The sequence below is a fragment of the Erinaceus europaeus genome, chromosome 19, assembly GCF_950295315.1.
Source record: "Erinaceus europaeus chromosome 19, mEriEur2.1, whole genome shotgun sequence".
NCBI classification, from domain to species: Eukaryota; Metazoa; Chordata; class Mammalia; order Eulipotyphla; family Erinaceidae; genus Erinaceus; species Erinaceus europaeus.
In genome coordinates, this window is record NC_080180.1 from 60,883,979 (window position 1) to 60,903,552 (window position 19,574).

The 19,574-nt window shown below is 47.2% G+C and overlaps 1 protein-coding gene across 4 annotated transcripts in view; it reads left to right on the plus strand.

The window, feature by feature from the left end:
• The window catches only part of ELF2 (E74 like ETS transcription factor 2), a 64,809-nt gene that overhangs the window by 14,354 nt on the left and 30,881 nt on the right, over positions 1 to 19,574 (plus strand). For 2 of the 4 annotated variants that reach the window (XM_060179067.1, XM_060179068.1), the window contains exons 2-4: positions 412 to 485; positions 3,284 to 3,520; positions 11,418 to 11,583. In XM_060179067.1, the coding sequence (XP_060035050.1) occupies positions 3,449 to 3,520; positions 11,418 to 11,583 (238 nt within the window). In that variant the 5' untranslated portion in view covers positions 412 to 485; positions 3,284 to 3,448. Of the gene's footprint in view, positions 1 to 411; positions 486 to 3,283; positions 3,521 to 11,417; positions 11,584 to 19,218; positions 19,291 to 19,574 lie in introns of those variants that run through there. The other 2 variants (XM_060179072.1, XM_060179071.1) reach the window with 2 other exon arrangements.

Consider the following 19,574-nt stretch of genomic DNA (forward strand, 5'->3'; position numbering starts at 1 on the left):
CCCAGGAACTTATGCTTGCAAGTCTGACACTTTTTATTACACCACCTCCTGAGTTGCCTTTTTTTAAGTTTATTTTTTAAATAGACAGAGAGAGAGATGGAAGGAGAGACACTTGCCGCACTGCTCCACCATTGGCTAAGCTTCCCTGCCATGGACAGAGACCAGAGGCTGCACCCCGGCCCTTGTGCATGGCAGTGTGTGCTCTGCTGGGTGCAGCACTGCCTGGCGTTAGCTGTAACTTCTTTGTTGCGTTTATAATGAAGTCAGTGCCATCCTATGTTGAAGGCGAGTTACTGTATTAAATGTCTGCTATCTGGATCACACCTGTTTTGAGCAAAATTTTTTGTTTGCATTTAACAAAAACTTTTTAAAAATGTAATTGTATTAATACTATTTCTCTCTTCCTGGTAGTTCCTGGATTATATTTTAGCTCTTGCCAACTGGAGAAAATGATGGAGAATGCTTAGAACACTTAGATTCAAACTGTAAGTAAAGATTTTTTTTTCCTGATGTTATTACCCATATATTTTGGTTGTAGGAATTGATACCTTCCAAGATAATTGTTGGCTCAGGTATGGTGGCACAGCAGGCTTTCCTGAATTCCTATTCTTAAAATACAGATACTTTCTGTTGATCAGAAAAGTGACAAAATGCACTAAAATGGTCATAGGTGGAAAGGTAAAATTTCTGCCTGTTTTTAGGTCTCTCTTTATTGTAGAGAATTTTCATATCTGTATGGTGCCAGCAGTCAAAATTAATGGGCAGACTGTAGAAGAAATGATTTATTAGAAATGTATATTCATCTTCAAAATTAAAAATATGTCATGAATGAGAGAGACGGCCGGCCCCCAAGCAGTGCTCAGGGACATGTGGTGCTGGGGGTTGAACTCTGGACCTCATGCTTACAAGTCCTGAGCTCTGTTGCTGTGCAACTTCTTGGGCTGATACTTTCTTCTTTTTGAGTATGCTTAACTTTCCCTTTTTTTTTTTTTTTTTTTTTTTACCAGAGCACTGCTCAGCTTTGGTTTTTGGTGGGGATTGATCCTGGGACTTTGAAGCCTCAGGCCTAAGAGTCTCTTTGTGTAACCATTATGCTATCTACCCCTGCTGGAGTATGCTTAACTTTCCTGCATTATTTCTGTTGTCGTGAAGAAACCCAGTTAGATTTCTGAAAAGTTTAACAAGCAGAAACTCAGGTAAGTGGTCACTTTTCGGAATCAGCTAGTGCCTGGGTCTGAGCGACACCGATATTGACATTTTTGGAGGACAGGTGGCGAGCCATTGCTGACTGCTCTCTGAACCAACAGTCAGATGGCTGTTGAGGAAAGAATTCTAAAGCAGGACTCCCAACAGTCTCACTGGGTGGGGCGCCTGCTTTGCCATGTGTGGAACCCAGGCACTGTGGAGGAAGTCCTAGTGTCGCTCTCCCTCTCTTTATCTCAATGGGAAATGAGCCCAGAGCAGTGAAATCTTGTATGTTCGAGATCCCAGCTTCTTTCACACAAATCTACCAACCAACCAACCAACCAAATAAAAAAGCCCCCAAACTACTTATTGAATTGTGCACCAAACTTTTATTTATTTATTTATTCCCTTTTGTTGCCCTTGTTGTTTCATTGTAGTTATTGTTGATGTCGTTGTTGGATAGGACAGAGAGAAATTGAAAGAGGACGGGAAAACAGAGAGGGGGCGATGCACCAGACTTTTATGCCTGAGGCCCCAAAGTCCCCCAGCACTACCTTAAGCCAGAGCTGGGCATCTGCTCACTCTGATTAAACATGGAATCCATAAAACATTTTTAAAAGATGTTAAAAAAGGATTTGTTAAAAAAAGACATCCCAAGTGTTTTCATTACTTTCAAACTTCTTTATTTGACAATAAAGCAACTCAAAATCTCACCATTTTACAGCCTTGTAGAGTATTAGAGTTTGAACACAAAATGTGATTGCCACCGCCAGCTAACGGCAGGTCTCATGGTGTTGTTCGAATAAACAGATAAAATGAGCTAAGAAGAAAAGTGAAGAATTTACAAGCTAGTAGATCTTTTAATTGTTAGGCATACACTGCATTGCCAGGAAAGTCATGACATTTTCTCTGTGTTTTTCTTTTTTCTTTCTTCTTTTTATATTTATTTACTTTTTTTAAAAAAATTATTTATCCTTTTGTTACCCTTGTTGTTGTTGTAGTTATTGTTGTTGTTATTGATATCGTCGTTGTTAGATATGACAGAGAGAAATGGAGAGAGATGGGGAAGACAGAGGGGGGGAGAGAAATATAGACACCTGCAGACCTGCTTCACCGCCTGTGAAGCGACTCCCCTGCAGGTGGGGAGCTGGGGCCTGGAACCAGGATCCTTATGCCGGTCCTTGTGCTTCGCGCCATGTAAACCGCTGCACTACCGCCTGACTCCCTATATTTATCTACTTTTACCAGAGCGCTGTTCAGCTCTGGATTATTATGGTGGTGCAGGGATTGAACCTGGGACTTTGGAGCCTCAGGTATGAGAGTCTTCATATAGCCATTATACTATCTCCCTCGCCCCTTTCTGTGTTTTTTCTGTGCAAAAATGCATCATGACTTTTCCACCTACCCAGTAGCTTTAGACATGGTCTTACTTCAGTTTATCTTATGTTTTCAGTGCATGAAACATTAAAAAAATTCACACCAGGAAGCTGGGTGGTCGCACAGTGTAAGGATCCCAGTTCGAGTCCCCGGCTCCCCACCTGCAGGGGAGTCGCTTCACAGGCGGTGAAGCAGGTCTGCAGGTGTCTGTTTTTCTCCTCCTCTCTGTCTCCCCCTCCTCTCTCCATTTCTCTCTGTTCCGTCCAACAGCAACAACAGCAATGGCAACAATAACAACCACAGCAAGGGCAACGACAAGGGCAACAAAATGGGAAGAAAGGCCTCCAGGAGCAGTGGATTCGTAGTGCGGGCACTGAGCCCAGCGACAACCCTGGAGGCAAAGAAAAAAAAAATTCACACCAAAGTACTTTAACACTAAATGTACATTTCCATAAACAAAAATCCTGACATTTGTCCCCGAGGGTGAGAAGTTTGATACTGTCACCTCTGTGTGGCTGCTTGTGTCCATGGACTTAATTCCTAAGCTGTAGTGGGCTCACTATACCCTCTTTGGATGCAGGACCCTAAAAGCCTTCCTCCTCCTCTTTTTTTTTTTTTTTCCCCTTTATGAAGATGTTACACATTGGGTTATAAAATGATGTGTGCTTATATATCCTCCCTGTCTATTTTTAATCCCCTTTCCCATTCTTCCTCTTTGTAGGCTCTCTGGTCAGTCATCTTTCAAGGCTGGACTTGTGGATCGCTCTTCCATCCCATCCCTGTTGACTTTGTAAACATGGCCGTGAAGACCTGTGAGAGTGGCAGGCGTCTGTGAACTTTGACCTTACCTGTCAGTAACGCTGGCAACTTCCTCACGAGTTTTACAATGACATCAGCAGTGATTGAAAGTGGAAGTTCTGTCTTGGAGCTTTCCAGCAATGGAGTGAAAACTCAAGAGGTCAGGCGTCCGATGCCCTGTATTCTGTTTTGTTCACAGGCACCAATATATAAACTAATTTTGAGATTATTGGGAAATGGGTATCTAGAGTGGAAATGTATGGCCTGTCAATGTCCTATGTGTCTTGTGTCTTTCTTTCTTTCTTTAAATTATATTTATGTATTGGATAGAGACAGCCAGAAATTGAGAAGGAAAACAGATAGAGAGAGAGAGACAGAGAGACACCTGCAGCCCTGCTTCACCACCTGTGAGACTTCCCCCCTGCAGGTGGGGACCAGGGGCTTGAACCGGAGTATTGAACCTGGGTCCTTGTGCATTGTAACATGTGCGCTCAGCCAGGTACTCCACCACCCAGCCCCTTTCATTTTTTCCATTTTATTGGAAAGGACAGGGAGAAATTGAGAGAGGAGGGGAAGATAGACAGCAAGAGGAGAAGATGGACATCTGCAGACCAGCTTCACCACTTTTGAAGCATCCCTCCTGCAGGTGGAGAGCCGGGGGTTTGAACCAGGATCCTTGTGTGGGTCCTTGCACTTCGTACTATGTGCACTTAACCTGGTGTGCCACTGCCTGGCCCCCTATTTTTAAATTGAAAATTTAAAAAAATATTTATTAATTTTTCCTTTTGTCGCCCTTGTTTTTTTATTGTTGTTGTAGTGATTGTTGTTGTTATTTATGTCGTTGTTAGGACAGAGAAATGGAGAGAGGAGAGGAAGACAGGGGGAAAGAAAGACAGACACCTGCAAACCTGTTTCACCTGTGAAGCTACTCCCCTGCAGGTGGGGAGCCGGGGGCTCGAACTGGGATCCTTGAGCTGATCCTTGCACTTTGCGCCACCTGCACTTAACCCACTGAGCTACCGTCCGACTCCCATTTTTTTTTTTTTCTTATTGAAAGTAGTAAAGACTAAGAGGCTGGAGTAGAAAAGAACATTCCCAGAAGTGTATGATCCTGGCTTCTGTTTCCAGCATTCAGTAAGGGATGGATATTGGGAAGGCTTAAATTGGAATTAATTCAGACCTAATAATGGCGTCACACCGGTAGGCACTTATTTGGTGAGAGATGAGGCAGGGATGCGGGGGGGGTTTGCACTGAGAGGTGCTGCTCTTTTTGGTGCCCAGTATCCCCCGGGGTGGGGGGCAGTGGGCCTGTGTCCTGGAGTCTGGGGCCTCACCCTTCCTGACTCAGTGTCTATTCAGCCTTTCCAGATGATCGTGGGCTGGTTCTGGGGAGAAGGAGAATGTGGGACTCCTTTTCCCATGTTCCTGCCCTGTCTGCAGTCAACTAGGGCACCACAGTGACAATGACACCACCCCTGTGTGCTCAGCGTCTGTTCTCCTTTCTCCTCGGAGCTGCTTGCTGTGTGAGAGCTTGCAGGTGTGGGTCCCCAGGAATCAGGGCTGGGGCCTCTGCCTGCTTTTTTGTGCCTCTATCACCCTGACTCCTGGCTCCAGTCTCTGGAACTTTATTATTTCTTTCTTTTTTTTTTTAATTTTTAAAAATATTTTATTTATTCCCTTTTGTTGCCCTTGTTGTTTTATTGTTGTAGTTATTGTTGTTGTCATCGTTGTTGGATAGGACAGAGAGAAATGGAGAGAGGAGGGGAAGACAGAGAGGGAGAGAAAGAGAGACACCTGCCGACCTGCTTCACCGCCTGTGAAGCGACTCCCCTGCAGGTGGGGAGCCGGGGTTCAAACCGGGATCCTTATGCCGGTCCTTATGCTTTGCGCCACCTGCGCTTAACCTGCTGCGCTACAGCCCGACTCCCTCTTTCTTTCTTTTTAATATATTTATTTATTTATTGGATAGAGTTAGCTCTGGCTATCTCTGACTATATCTAAATCAAGAGGGAAGGGGGTGATAGAGAGAGAGACAGTGAGGCACTTGCAGCTCTGTTTTCACCACTCGCAAAGCTCTCCCCCTGCAGGTGGGGACTGGGGCCTTGAACCCAGGTCCTTGCGCATTGTAACATGTGCGCTCAACCAGGTGGCCCCTCCAGTGCACCGTCTCATAGTTTTATTTTTCTTGCTTTTTAGTCCTGTGTGTGTAGAGGTTGGGAGGGGCGGGTATAAAGCTTTCTGTTTTCACATCAGCAAAAACAGAGTATTTGCAGTCAGGAGACCTTTGTTATAAAAAACATTAAAAAGATTTTTTTTTTTAAACTGAAAACTGTTGTTTTCGCCTGGCTGGCTTCACCGGCGGGTAACAGACGACCCGGGACTCATGGCTGGGTTGTACACAGTATCTCTTTATTCATGCAGGACGCAGCACAATCTATACCAAGCTAAGCTAAACTAAACTACGACAAACAATGTTGTCCTTATAAATATACTAGCCCAGTAGGGTGGGAACAGGATGCGAAGCAGAGAGGGTGGAGAGAAAAGTGACTGGTGAAAATCAGGGTATGACAAGGAGAGGGGGCGGAGCAGGCGAGAATTCTATCACTGAACTACCAATGCCCTGGAGGGAGGGTGATGCTTGTTAACAGCGGTTATGTAAATAGAATGAAGTGGTTATGTAAATAGAATAGTGTTAAGCAGGGGGGATTAAACCAAATGAAACAGAAGAGGTTTTTAAAAGCATACCAACAATTCCCCCTTTCTTTTTAACTAGTGGCCATAGTATCAGGATTGTGGGGTGTACAGAAACCTATATCATACAGGCGTTTTCAAAAGAACTGGCATAAGACATGGAAAACAAAATAGGCGAGCAGCAGTAACCAGTGTGATGCCAAAGGGAACGTTTCTTGTCTCAAAGGGCAAGGCCTAGCAGGCGAAAGGGCATTTCTTGCCTCAAAGGGTGTTTCCTGCCTCTGTGGGCATCTCTTGCCTCTTGGGGCGCTTCCTAATAAGGAGGGGGAGTTTTCTGCCTCTGTGAGCAGAGCCTGCAGGCGAGGGGACATGGTCTATAAAGTCTCAAGGCAATTGGCTGAAGTTAGTCTTTGAGAAACACAGCAGCGTGTACCAGTAAGTCCGATGGAGGTGTCAGTCCAAAGTAGCTGACCACAGAAGAAAATGCCAAGGGATGAAACGCTGCATGTCTGTCTCTTGATGGGGAATGTTGGCCACCAGAATTCTGCTTTTCTGTAGAGAGTGATCTTTGGAGTCTGTGAATCTGTTTCTTCAGGTCGTGCCAGGTCACATCCTTGGTTTCCGGGGGTGTGTTGTAGTAATTCCATCTTGTGGGTGATGTCAGAGAACAGGGGTCCAAATGGATTTCTGGGAATTCCATTTGAGTAGATGCTTTTTCATGTGAAGACTTGACAGCTGAAATTCATTTACTTGTCAAACAAAACTTGTAGCAGATTAGAAGTTTACTATAGTTGATAACTCCATTATAATTGGAAGTTCTTTCTAGTATGATTTTAAGGTTGTTTAAACAGTTTAAACTCAATAAAATGTGGAAAGGTAAACAGAAGAACCACGGTAGAAGCCTCAGGCATGAGAATAATTAGCATAATCATTGCACTATCTGCCCCACCCATAACTCATACTGTTTCAGGATTAAACGGTTCAAATTTATGCCAAGACGTAAAAAAGAAATCAAAGGAGGAAAAACAATTTTTTGGATTGTTTCTGGATGTCTCTAGAAATCATGGCTGCATCCAGCATTTTTTTTTTAAGTCAATGTCATATAAAAATTCAGTCATTTAAATCACTCTCTTATGAAACAGATCTCACTATGTAGTATCAAGAGTCCCCGGAGGGCGTCCTAGTCCAAAAAGCTCGAAATTCCATTTAGGGTGCTTCTGACTGTTCTTGCTGGATTGCTTCAGGCACCCTTTTTTTTTTTTTTTTTTATCTTTTTTTTTTTTTTTAATATTTATTTAATTTATTTATTCCCTTTTGTTGCCCTTGTTGTTTTATTGTTGTAGTTATTATTGTTGTTGTCGTTGTTGGATAGGACAGAGAGAAATGGAGAGAGGAGGGGAAGACAGAGAGGAGGAGAGAAAGAGAGACACCTGCAGACCTGCTTCACCGCCTGTGAAGCGACTCCCCTGCAGGTGGGGAGCCGGGGTTCGAACCGGGATCCTTATGCTGGTCCTTGTGCTTTGCGCCACCTGCGCTTAACCCGCTGCGCTACAGCCCGACTCCCTCAGGCACCCATTTTTAAAAGTGTCTTCCCATCGAAGAAAGAATCCAATCAGCAGAGTAGAACTAACCACGTGTCTCCATTCTTGGGGACTGCCAGGGTACTGGAGAATGCTCCTCAAATTAGAGTAGTCCTTCTCCATGGGAAACGTGAGAAGAAGTCCAGAAAGTCCCAGTGGAAATCCCCATGCATATCCCAAGGTCTACGATCATGGTCATAAAGAACCAAACTGTGGCCCGGAGCAAAATGTAGTCCTTTTCCTCAGGAAACATGGGAGAGGGAATCCAGAAAGTCTAAGGAGAAATCTCCGTGCATCTCCCAAGCTCTATGATTAGGGACACAAGAAACCAAAGTTCCCGGTCAGGGAAACAAAGTGTGGCCCAGAGCAAAATGTTCCAGAGACAGAGTAACTGTCTCATGATGAAACAGTAGAGGCTTTGGCAAACCTCTTCATAAGTAGAAGAGAAGACCATAGTGCATAGGTAGGCAAAGTCTTCACTTATCTGGGAGTTGCGCAGGTCTGGTCCCACGTTGTTGGGGCGCCATATGTTGTTTTCGACGGGCTGGCTTCACGGGGCGGGTAACAGACGATCCGGGTAACAGACGATCCGGGACTCATGGCTGGGTTGTACACAGTATCTCTTTATTCATGCAGGACGCAGCACAATCTATACCAAGCTAAGCTAAACTAAACTAAGACAAACAATGTTGTCCTTATAAATATACTAGCCCAGTAGGGTGGGAACAGGATGCGAAGCAGAGTGGGTGGAGAGAAAAGTGACTGGTGAATATCAGGGTGTGACAAGGAGAGGGGGCGGAGCAGGCAAGAATTCTATCACTGAACCACCAATGCCCTGGAGGGAGGGTGGTGCTTGTTAACAGCGGTTATGTAAATAGAATGAAGTGGTTATGTAAATAGAATAGTGTCAAGCAGGGAGGATTAAACCAAATGAAACAGAAGAGGTTTTGAAAAGCATACCAACAGAAAACCTCTCTGTTAATGAGAGCCATGGGGAGAGACAGAACCAGGGCATCTCTGCGACACGTGCGGCACGTGGAACTGAGCTCAGTACCTCGTGCTTGAGGGTTCAGAGCTTTATCTGTTGTGCCACCTCCCCGGCTACTGTAGGTGTCAGTTTTCGCAAGGCTTCTGCAACAGAAGAAAAGACACCATGGAAATCTGTACTTTGGGGTCTCACCAGACTTGGGAGCCCTAGCTCTGCGTAGGAGCTCTGTGGGTGGTGGTGCTGTGTTTCTCCTCTCGGCACAGCCTAGGGGCCAGCAGGTCACTCACTTGGATCGTGCTCTGCTTTGCCGTGTGTGCAACCCAGGGTTTGAGCCCAGACCCCACTTTGAAGGAAGCTTTGGTGCTGTGGTCTTTCTCCTTTGCTTTCTCTCCTTTTTGTTCCCTCTGTCTTTATTTGAAAAAGTCAGCCTAGAGCAATGAAGGCCCAGAGATGACCCGCCCAAATAATACATGTGCAAGACCCGGAGTTCACTCACTGGCACTACGCTCAAAAAAGCCGCGTCTTTCTCTATGTACCGGAGCCTCATCTCTTAAAGAGGCGCTGTCTCTTTTAAAGAATGATTTACGTACTCATGATAGAGAGAGAGCCGGCACTCCAGCCTGTAGGATGCGAGGGATGGAACCCAGGACCCCATGGTTTCAAGTTCAGGGGCTTAGTCACCGCACCACCTCCCCAGCTGCAGGGATAACGGTATTGCGGTGTTTGTCTTTAGAAGTCTCTGAGAACCTGGAGGGCAGTAGTTTGGGTGCTTTGTAAACATGTTTTAGGGGCCAGATGATTGATAATCCCCCCTGTGGGAAGAGTGCCTAACCATGTGGAAATTCCCAGACTGGAAGGTCAGCCTAGACCCCTGGCACCACACAGGAGCATCATGGACAGCGCTGGAGAAGCTCCCTCTCTGTCTTACTCTTTATCTTTATCTGGAAAAACAAAAAAGAGTCTTCCAGAAGCAGTAGAGGTGTGCAGATACAAAGCCCTGGTGGTGGGGGCTGGGGGTGGGCGGGAAGGAGCGGGGAGGAGATTAAAGAAAAGCAGGCTTGGGGGACACCGCAGCTGGTGCTCGTCCGGCTGTCCTACCAGGAGGGCCTGCGGCCAGCGGCCAGCTAACATGCAGGCTGGCGAAATGCGGAGTTCAGATGCTCGACAAACAGCCCAGGTTTGTCCTGGTGGTGCCTGGGCTGTCCCGAGCGTGAATTGATCTCTGGTTCTGTTCCTTGTACTGGCTCACCCCTGCTTCCTTGTGGGGCCTGACAAGCTGAGCTCCGAGGGAGGCTGTGGCAAGGCCCGCTGAATCTGGATTTCATGCATTTTAATCATGGCATGCTTTGGTGACTGGCGCAGGATTATAGTGCTCCCAAGGAAAACAAGCCAGTGTTGCTCGAAAACAAAGGCCGCTGATGCCTTCCCCAGTAAAAATAGCTCACTCCTCTGCATAGCTCCGAAGCCATAATTATCTGGGTATCTATAGCCTGACCCCTGTGCTTTCTCTCTCTTCTTAAAGATTTACTTGTTCATTAATGAGAACGAGTGGGGACCACAGTGTCACTGTGGTGCCTTCAGGAGCTAACCCAGCATCTTCTGAGGGGCACGTTTTACCCTCACCTAGTGGTCTGATGGTTAAAGAACTATAGAGATGATCCCTGAGAGGATAGTCTTGGCCTGATGGTTAAAAACCCGGTTTACCCCCCCCCCCGGCTCCCCACCTGCGGGGGAGTCGCTTCACAGGCGGTGAAGCAGGTCTGCAGGTGTCTGTCTTTCTCTCCCCCTCTCTGTCTTCCCCTCCTCTCTCCATTTCTCTCTGTCCTATCCAACAACGATGACATCAACAATAACTACAACAATAAAAAAACAACAAGGGCAACAAAAAGGGAATAAATTTAAAAAGAATAATAATAATAAAAACCGAGATTATGAAATCTTCCTTTCAGACAAAGGGAGTCATGAAAGCTTTTGGTACAAAGAAGTAACAATTCTCTTTACACTGAGGAGAAGCCCTTGTATTGTAAGTAAGTCAAGTGTGGGCTTCCGAATTGCCACTGGCAGGGAGGACAGCGGGTTGAGCTGTGGGTCTGAGCCAGGGCGCCCCCCAGGTGAGCTGGCTGGCCGGCCCTGCTTGTCCTTAACGATTCCTCCTGTCGAGCTGGGGACAGCGCTCAGCCTCTGTCTACCCTCCCGCCGCGCTGATTGTGGACACGCGCGGTTGTGTGTCTTGCAGTACACGCACTCCCCTGTGTAGGTGTGTGTGTGGGTGGTGCTCTGAGGCCTCTCCTCAGCCGGTGGGCTGCCGGCACTGGCGGTCGTGTTGTGTCTGTCGGTCCTCAAATGGTGACAGAGGTCACTTCTCCAGGCAGGAGTGCTCAGGCCTGCTGTGATGTGGGGGAAGGTGGGGTGGAGGCAGCCCGAGTGCTTTGCAAACAGTACTTTTGGGAGCACCGGCCCTTCCCTTTGGCCCACCGCTTGATGCTGCTCCTTTCCCCGAGGCCACTGCTGCTGCTGCCTCTGTGTCCTAAGGACAGTGGTGTCACTCGGGCCTTCTGCTGCCTGGCTGGGCCCACACCCCTCCTCACCTGCTGCCAGTCTTCCCCGAGCCTGTGGCTCCTCTCGGGGTGTGGACTCACAGGCTCTTGCTTGGCACTTTCAAACGTTTCGTCCGCCTCTGAGCTCGAGGGGCTTGGGGGGGACCCATCAGAGTTGCCCCTCCCATTTTGCTCCCCCCCTGGCGTCCTCGGGGTGGCCCTCCCGGCTGACCGGGCTGACCCCTCTCCGTGTCTCCGCAGGCTGGCGGCCAGGACGAGGGCTACCCGGCCGTGATCGTGGAGCCGGTCCCCAGCGCCCGGCTGGAGCAGGGCTACGCGGCGCAGGTGCTGGTGTACGACGACGAGACGTACCTGATGCAGGATGTGGCGGAGGAGCAGGAGGTGGAGACGGAGAGTGCGGACACAGGTAGACACGCTGGGGGTGCCGTCCCGCCTGCTCCCGTGGGCCCAGGGCTGGCTAGGAGTTGGGGGGCGTGCTTCAAAACTCTGAGTGTGATAGAGACACGGGTGCTGAACCTCAAGGACTAAATTACAGAGCCTTGCTAATAAAATGATGGCTTTTTTTTTTTTTTTTTTTGGCTGATGTGAATATGGACTAGTTGTTATTTACTTCCAGAAGTCAGTCAGCCAGGTTTGAAACAGGTCCCAGCCTCCACTGCCGCGCTAGGGGCAGCGTGAGTGCTGTAGAGTCCCTCTGCCTCTCTGTCTCATTCTAAAAAGTCAGCCCCAGAGACGACATTTATAAAGAGACAGATCAATGAAGTGTTCTCAGCCTATAGCAGAAGAAGAGTGTCTTTGCTTCTCTCAGTCTGATCGATTCCTTTCTCCCTAGAGAGAAGCATCTTTGTAGCCATCTGTGAGATTCCTCTTCCCCTTACGTCTTGTAGAGAAATTGTCAGTCTCGGTGGTGAGATGGCTTCGTGTTGAATCAGGAGTTAGTGTGTTCGGATCTTGAAGAAACCTTTCATTTTGACTGTTGATCACAAAGAAGACAGTGTCTTTCTAGGGGAGTCACACAGGTTGATAATAGTAAAGTAAACGTTATACTTGTCTTAAGCTAATAATGGAGGGGAAAAGAGACCTGTCCTGGGTTCCTGGCCCTACTAAAACCTTCAGTCTGTCTAACGTCATGCGGTGAACGTGTTGAGCACTTGATGTCTCTGCTCAGTGAGGCCCTGTGGTACTCACTCCTGAGCCCACTGCTTCTTCCATCGAAATGTTGGTCTCCCCTCACCTGTATTTTTGGTTGGGCCGAGGGGCTGGGAGTTTGCTATTCAGAGTCATGAGGTTGGTGGCAAACCCCAGATGAAGTGGTAATGGGTTCCTTCAGTGAAGCAGGGCATAACCCCCTTTGTAGACTTTGTGGCTGTGGTGTGGAGTGCTGACTGACTCCGTGTCAACAGCCGGGCGGCAGGAAGATCCATACTTCCTGGGTGAGAGCTTGGAGAAGGTGGTCTGTGGTGAAGCTGGAAAGTTCATTGGCAGAACTGAAATCTCCTCTTGACAAAAACAATAGACTGAATAGTTAAAAGTACAATCCAAGATGATATTTGGGAGGTGGTGCAACTGATTTCATAAGACTGATTATATGAGGAAAAGGCATCATAACTTGAGTTGAAGAGAAAAATAGAACCTGTTTAAAATTTCTGGAAAACATTATTATTAAAAAAAAAAAAGAGAAAGATACTGATCTTGGTAGCAGATTTGAAACTTTGAAAACTACATTAGATACTAAATTTGCATCACTGAGAAATGAGTATGATTTGTCGCGTTAAAATACCAAAGCAGGTCAGTCAAGTCCTCTTGGTCATACTTTGCCGACTGGGGTGAAAGGACTTCTGGGTCCAAAGTGAGTCCAAGCCAGTAAGGGATTGTTTTTCTCGGTCTTCTTGAAGGCCAAGGGCGGTGGTGTCACTTGGAGTGCAGAAATGCCAGTGTGTATGGTTCTGAAAGAGAGGCTGTATGGCATCTGGGTAGAAACCAGTCCCTTGTGATATTTTAGAGGTGGTTTTTGAATACTTGATATTCTTGGGCTTTTTTCCTCAGTACTGGAAGGAAATGTGTTTGCAAATAACATAGTCTGAGACTTTCATTCTGCACTTTAGATTCCATTCTGCTTCTGCCTCATAGGTTAAAAAAAAATACCTATGCTTTTTTTTATTACTTTAAAGAATGAGAAGATAGGGGACCAGGCGGTGGCGCAGTTGGTTAAGTGTGCACATTGCAGTGAACAAGGACCCAGGCTCAAGCCCCTGGTCCCCACCTGCAGGGGGAAAATTTTCAGGAACGGTGAAGCAGGGCTGCAGGTGTCTCTCTGGCTCTCTCCCTCTCTATCTCTCCCTCCCCCTCCCCTTTCAATTTCTCTCTGTCTCTATCTAGTACTACATAAATAAATTGAAAAAAATAAAAAAGAAAACGAGAAAATTATAGTGTAACTATCCTGGTGTCTCTTTAAAGAGTAACACTGTAAGGGTTAGAACGCATATGTAACTCTTTTAAAGACTAATTCAGACTGAAAGGTTCTGACTCGTATCTCTCTAGTCAGACTAGTTGAATGTACACTTACTCACCGCAGGGCAGGCAGGCAGGCAGGGCTTGGACCACAACACTGTGACTCGTGGACTTCTAATGTGATCATATAAGGGTCACGAATACACACATGTACACATTATTTAGATTAGAACGAGCTAATCTGAGTTTAAATTTGTTTTTATTTAAAAAGAACTCAGATGTGGGCTAGTAAGAGAGCTCACCTGGGAGGGGGCCTGGTCTGTTCGGTTTGGGATGAAGCCTCATGGGGGAAACTTCAGCACTGTGGTGTCTTTCCCTCTGCCCCTCTTCTTTCTCTGAAAAAGTTGTCCTGGAGCAGTGAGCCCCCGGCAACAGAAGTCTTTTAAAACATCATATGCGATGGTCGGGCAGTAGCGCAGCGGGTTAAGCGCACGTGGAGCGAAGCGCAATGACAGGCATAAGGATCCTGGTTCAAGCTCCCCGGCTCCCCACCTGCAGGGGAGTTGCTTCACGGGTGGTGAATCAGGTCTGCAGGTGTCTGTCTTTCTCTCCCTCTCTCTGTCTTCTCCTCCTCTCTCCATTTCTCTCTGTCCTATCCAGCAACAACAACAGCAGTAACAATAATAATGACAACAACAAGGGCAACAAAATGGGAAAAATGGCCTCCAGGAGCAGTGGATTCGTAGTGCAGGCACCAAGCCCCAGTGGTAACCCTGGAGGCTAAAAAAAACCAAAAAAAACCAGATGCATTGGGAGCCGGCAGTGCCGCAATGGGTTAAGCGGACATGGTGCAAAGCGCAAGGGCCCTCACAAGGATCCCGGTTTGAGCTGGCTCCCCATCTGCAGGGGAATCGGTAAGCAGGTCTGCAGGTGTCTATCTTTCTCTCCCCCGCTCTGTCTTCCCCATCTCTCTCCATTTCTCTCTGTCCTATCCAACAACAACAGCGATGACAACAATAACAATAACAACAAGGGCAAAAAAAAAAAAAGATGCATTTTTAAATGGATTCGTTTACTACAGGGGAGAGAAGTTCACGTGAGATAAAGAAGCCGAAGCGCCACCCGCCAGCAGATGTGGCGCCAGGGGCAGAGCCTGGAGCGTCAGGCGCGCATGGCTGCTGCTCTGCCAGCTGAGCCGCTTCCCCAGGCGCCAGGTGCACTCTTCACAGTTACTCACTTAGCCTAGTGAGAGGGGCCAGGCCAGAGAAGGAGCACTGTTTACAACTTCACAGACAGTTTCCAAGGAGGGAAGTGCATCTGGCTGTAGAGGAAGAAGCCAGGCAGTGGGTGGGCTTTGGCTGGGCAGCCAAGGGGCAGGTGACAGCTCCATGGATTGAGGGGAACAGAGGGAATAAACGGGGGTGAGACTGGGGGGCTGTTGAAATTCCAGGCATTTCTAGAAGATGCTGAGTTACGGGAGGCCCCATGAGAGCTGTAGGAACTGTAGTTTGAGCTGGAGGGCTAGTTAACTAGGTGTTGGAGAGGTGGGAAGCTGAGAAGGAAGGTCTGGAGAGGAAAGTGCTCGGCACTTAGCACCTGCTAAGTGCCTGCCTTGTGAGTTGAGGGGCGCCTTGGGTGAAGCTGAAGGACCTTCTGCAGGGATAGTGCCCACGGGGCTCCGTAGGTCCAAGGGGTGGGACCAGTAAGGTAAGAGCCTTCTCAGTGATGGTGAGGGTATCTTACAAGAACTTGTGGCAGTCAGGCTGTCTTGGCAAGTAGATAAGTTTGGTGTAGCCAGAGGGTTGATTTTTTAAAATTAATTTATTTATAAAATGGAAACACTGACAAGACCATAGGATAAGAGGGGTACAATTCCCACCACCAGAGCTCTGTATCCCTATCCCCTCCCCTCCCCTGAGAGCTTTCCTATTCTTTATGCCTCTGGGAGTATGGGCCCAGGGTCATTGTGGGATGCAGAAGGTGGAAGGTCTGGCTTCTGTAATTGCTTCCCTGCTGAACATGGGCGATGACAGATTGATCCATACTCCCAGCCTGTCTCTCTCTTTCCCTAGTGGGGCAGGGGCTCTGGGGAATCGGAGCTCCAGGGCACATTGGTGGGGTCGTCTGTCCAGGGAAGCCTGGTTGGCATCATGGTAGCATCTGTAACCTGGTGGCTGAAAAAGAGTTAACAAATAAAGCCAAAGAGATTGTTGATAATCATGAACCTAAAGTCTGGAATATTGCAGATGAAGAGTTGGGGTCTCCGTTTTGGAAATAGCTAGTAGGTCTATTTTAGGTATTTTCCAAAGGGCTCATGACTTTATTAATTTTTGTCTGAGCCTAACAGCTGATATGCAGGTGGACCCAGGTTATTGTTTGGGGGATTTTTTTTCAAATGAAATATATGTATTTCTTCAGGGGAAAGCAGATTAGGGCACCACTCTGGCGCATGTAGTACTGGGAATCGAACCCAGGACCTCAGATATGCAAGTCCTGTGTTGAACTGCTGTAAACTACTTCTCCAGCTCCTTGAAGATTTATTTCATAAGACAACAAGAGAAGAAGCCAGAGCTCCACTCCCTCCCTGTAGTGCTGGGGATGGAACCTGGAGCCCCAGGCTTGCAAGTGCTGTGCTCTGCCCACAGAGCTGCTTCCTCAGGTACAAGCGGACTGGCTTTGGAGTAGGGCATCTAAGGAGAAGCATCCCGGCATCTGAAGACGCGGAGGTGTATAGCTGGCTCCCCAGGAGGAAGGACGTGAGCGAGGACTGTTTAGCCATCCGGGCAGCCTGGCCACCGAGGGACAGCAGGGTGCTGTGGTGCTCCAGGGCTAGCGGTAGCGGGCAACTTCTGTCCCTTGGCTCTGGGACCCACGGGAGGGTAGAGTATCAGGAACCCAGAAAAAGAGAACTCCCAAGAGACGATGCCTGGGGAGGGACTCGGGCTTTCGGTCCCAGGACACTGTAGACTTGAGGGCCAGGCCACAGGGAGGAGAGGAACAAAACAACCTGCTTGTCCTCCCTCCTCCCCTACACGCAGCTCCCGTGACCAGGCCAGACTTGGAGCCTGGGGAGCCAGCCCACAGCAGGTGGAGGAGAGCAGAGGGAGGGCGGGGCCTTGGGGTGACAGATGGAAGGTCTGCAGTGCAGCCGAGGCCCAACCAGATCGGGGGCTGATCTGGGAACCGTCTGTCTGCTGAAGGCACAGAAATCAGTGAAGTCTCTGGGGAAGTTCCCCTGAAGAGGAAGGTGTTTCAAGTCTGTAATGTCTCTTTATTAGAGAGCTAAGAATGTGGAATAAGGAATCACTGCAAGGGCAGTTTCCATTCAGAGGGAGATGAGCCAAAGGGCGACGGAATATCAAAAGTGGAAGCTTTTGGGGAGCTCTTCTTGAGTATAATTTCCTTTCCTGTCCCTTCCTTTTGCTTTTGTTGTAACTCTTTCAGTAGCAGGACAGGGAAGAACATTGACTGGGTTCATCAGTCCTGCTTTCAAATTCCCACTTTCTTGCTTACTGGGCAGAGCGTCTCATTGCCATGGACTGGGGATTCAGGACGTGAGCACTACATAGAGTGTAGACTCATCAGACCCCCCTTGCTGGACGAGTGAGTGTCAATTTCTTTGGCACCTTTCCTGTACTTTCAAAGTTGGAGTCCTGCAGATGAAGAGCTGAGTGCTTATTCCTTCTGTGTCGGCCTTTTCTCCTCCTCCTTTTAAGATTTTACTTATTTCTTAATAAGAAAGGAGATGAGAAAGAAAGAACCAGTTATCACTCTGGCACATGTGCTGCTGGGGATTGAACTCAGGACCCCAGGCTGGAGAGTCCAATGCTTAATCCACTGTGCCACCTCCTGGACCACACTGTTCCTTCTTTCACTGCACTTTTCTCAAAGATCCAATGCTCCTTGCCTTCTGTGAGTGCTCTCTTGTTCTGTCATCCCTTCCTTAACTGACCGTGCCCCTGGCTTCCTCAGACTCCAGAGGTCACACCCCCACTGCTCTGCCAAATGTGCCGATTCACAGAACCATCCAGAAGCAAATCCTCCTTATCTGGCTTTCTTAGTGGAGACACTGAGCTCTTGCTTTCTTAATTCTTGCCGCCTCTTGATGGACTGTGTTATTTCCGCATCTGTTTTTGTTCAGAACCATCTGTGCTGGGATCTTTTCTATCAAGAACTCACGCAGGTATTATCCGTCGCTTATGATCCCACTACATGGAACTTTTGGGGCCGGGTAGTGGCACACCTGGTTGAGCGGACATGTTACAATGTGCAAGGACCTGGGTTCAAGCCCCTGGTTCCCACCTGCAGGGGGAAAGCTTTGCGAGTGGTGAAGCAGGGCTGCAGGTGTCTGTCTCTCTCCCTCTCTATCACCCCCTCTCCTCTCGATTTCTGACTATCTCTATCCAATTAATTAATTAATTAATTAATACAATACTGCATGGAACTTTCCACAAGGAAAGGAGCATTTACACTCATTTTTCTCACTGTCTGTCAGCCCAGCTGGATTTAGAGACTTCTCAGACTATTCTCGTGCGTATGCTCCTGTCCCTTGGAGAGGGAGACTGTGCTGTTCGAATACTGTCACATCTTAATGCAGTAGAATGCAGTGTAGGCTCATGGCTGTCAGGAAAGATAGATGGAGACACTGCCTTTTGACTTAATATTGCAGCATACACAAGAACCATACATGTACAACCTTAAAACACTTTTTTGTTGTTGATAGGCTAACATATTACCTAAAATATAAAAGGTAGTCATCATAAAATATAAATTTGGTCAACAGAAGTATTACTTCAAGGCTCTAGTGTATTTTGGTTGGATTCATCTTGAAAGCACAGGTTTTGAATCATTGTTGCTAACAACTATATTTGATTGTGTGTGTGTGTGTGTGTCCCTAATCAAAGCAACACATGCTGACTGGAAAGGACAAACAGTGGGAGTCACCCATCATATTACTGGCCAGGGGATGATGACTTTTGCTGTTTTACATTTCCTGCCGGTCTTTTAAAAATGGACATTTTAGCATATTAGTATCTGGGTCGCGTGATATAAGCAGACTCACTCGTGTTCGCTAACCAACATTGGCAGGAAGTGTTCTGCTGGCTTCTTGATTCTCACTTCCTGTCCATGGGAGCAGGACTTTGGGTTTTAAATTGGTATTGAAACATAAAGAGTTGATCTTGTTAGTAAACTAATTGTCAACAAAACCTTTTCTGGGAGGTTCCAGGGATCGAAATCTAGGTGTCATACATAGAAGAGTTTATTTTGGTGACCAGAAAGATTATATTTTGAGATTGATTGAAAAGCAAGATGAATGATAAAACTGTTCCTATGACTCACAAGAAAGCCATGCTTAAAAAAAGTTTAGTTTTTTTTTTTTTTTTTTTAATGTAAGTTAAAAGAGTAGATTTCTTTATTAAAAGATCAGGAGCCAGATCTCTTGAAGAATCTCAGGACTTGACTTCATGCTGAGCTGTGATAACGTTTGTACTTGTTGAACCATCAGAAATCCTCCCTGTGGCACAAAAGGGCTCTTTTAATCCGAAAATATTGTTGCCACAGGGAGGTAGAAGATGCACATGAGAAACGGGGCATCTGGAAAGGAGCCCCTACCCTAGGATCACCCGAAGGTGAAACATTGAGCCAGAGGAAGACAATGCTGGTAGGTCGGCTTTTTGTGTTTTAAAGAACGTTTGCAATTTTACACCTGACTGCAATGATATCAGTGACTGCTCCCTCATTTTTGTTTCAAAGGTGACAGTGGTCCCTCCTCAAGGAGGGAGAAAATGTAAGTGGGGCTTTCCCTCTAGGCAGCGTGCCTGCTGCTCTACTCACGGCCACGTAGGTGCTTCCTAGAGAATGTTCTAGAGTGACTCGATGCCTTTCTTCCCTCGGAAGCCACTGCTGACTGACTGACTGCCTCTCAGGACTTTATGTTATTTCCAT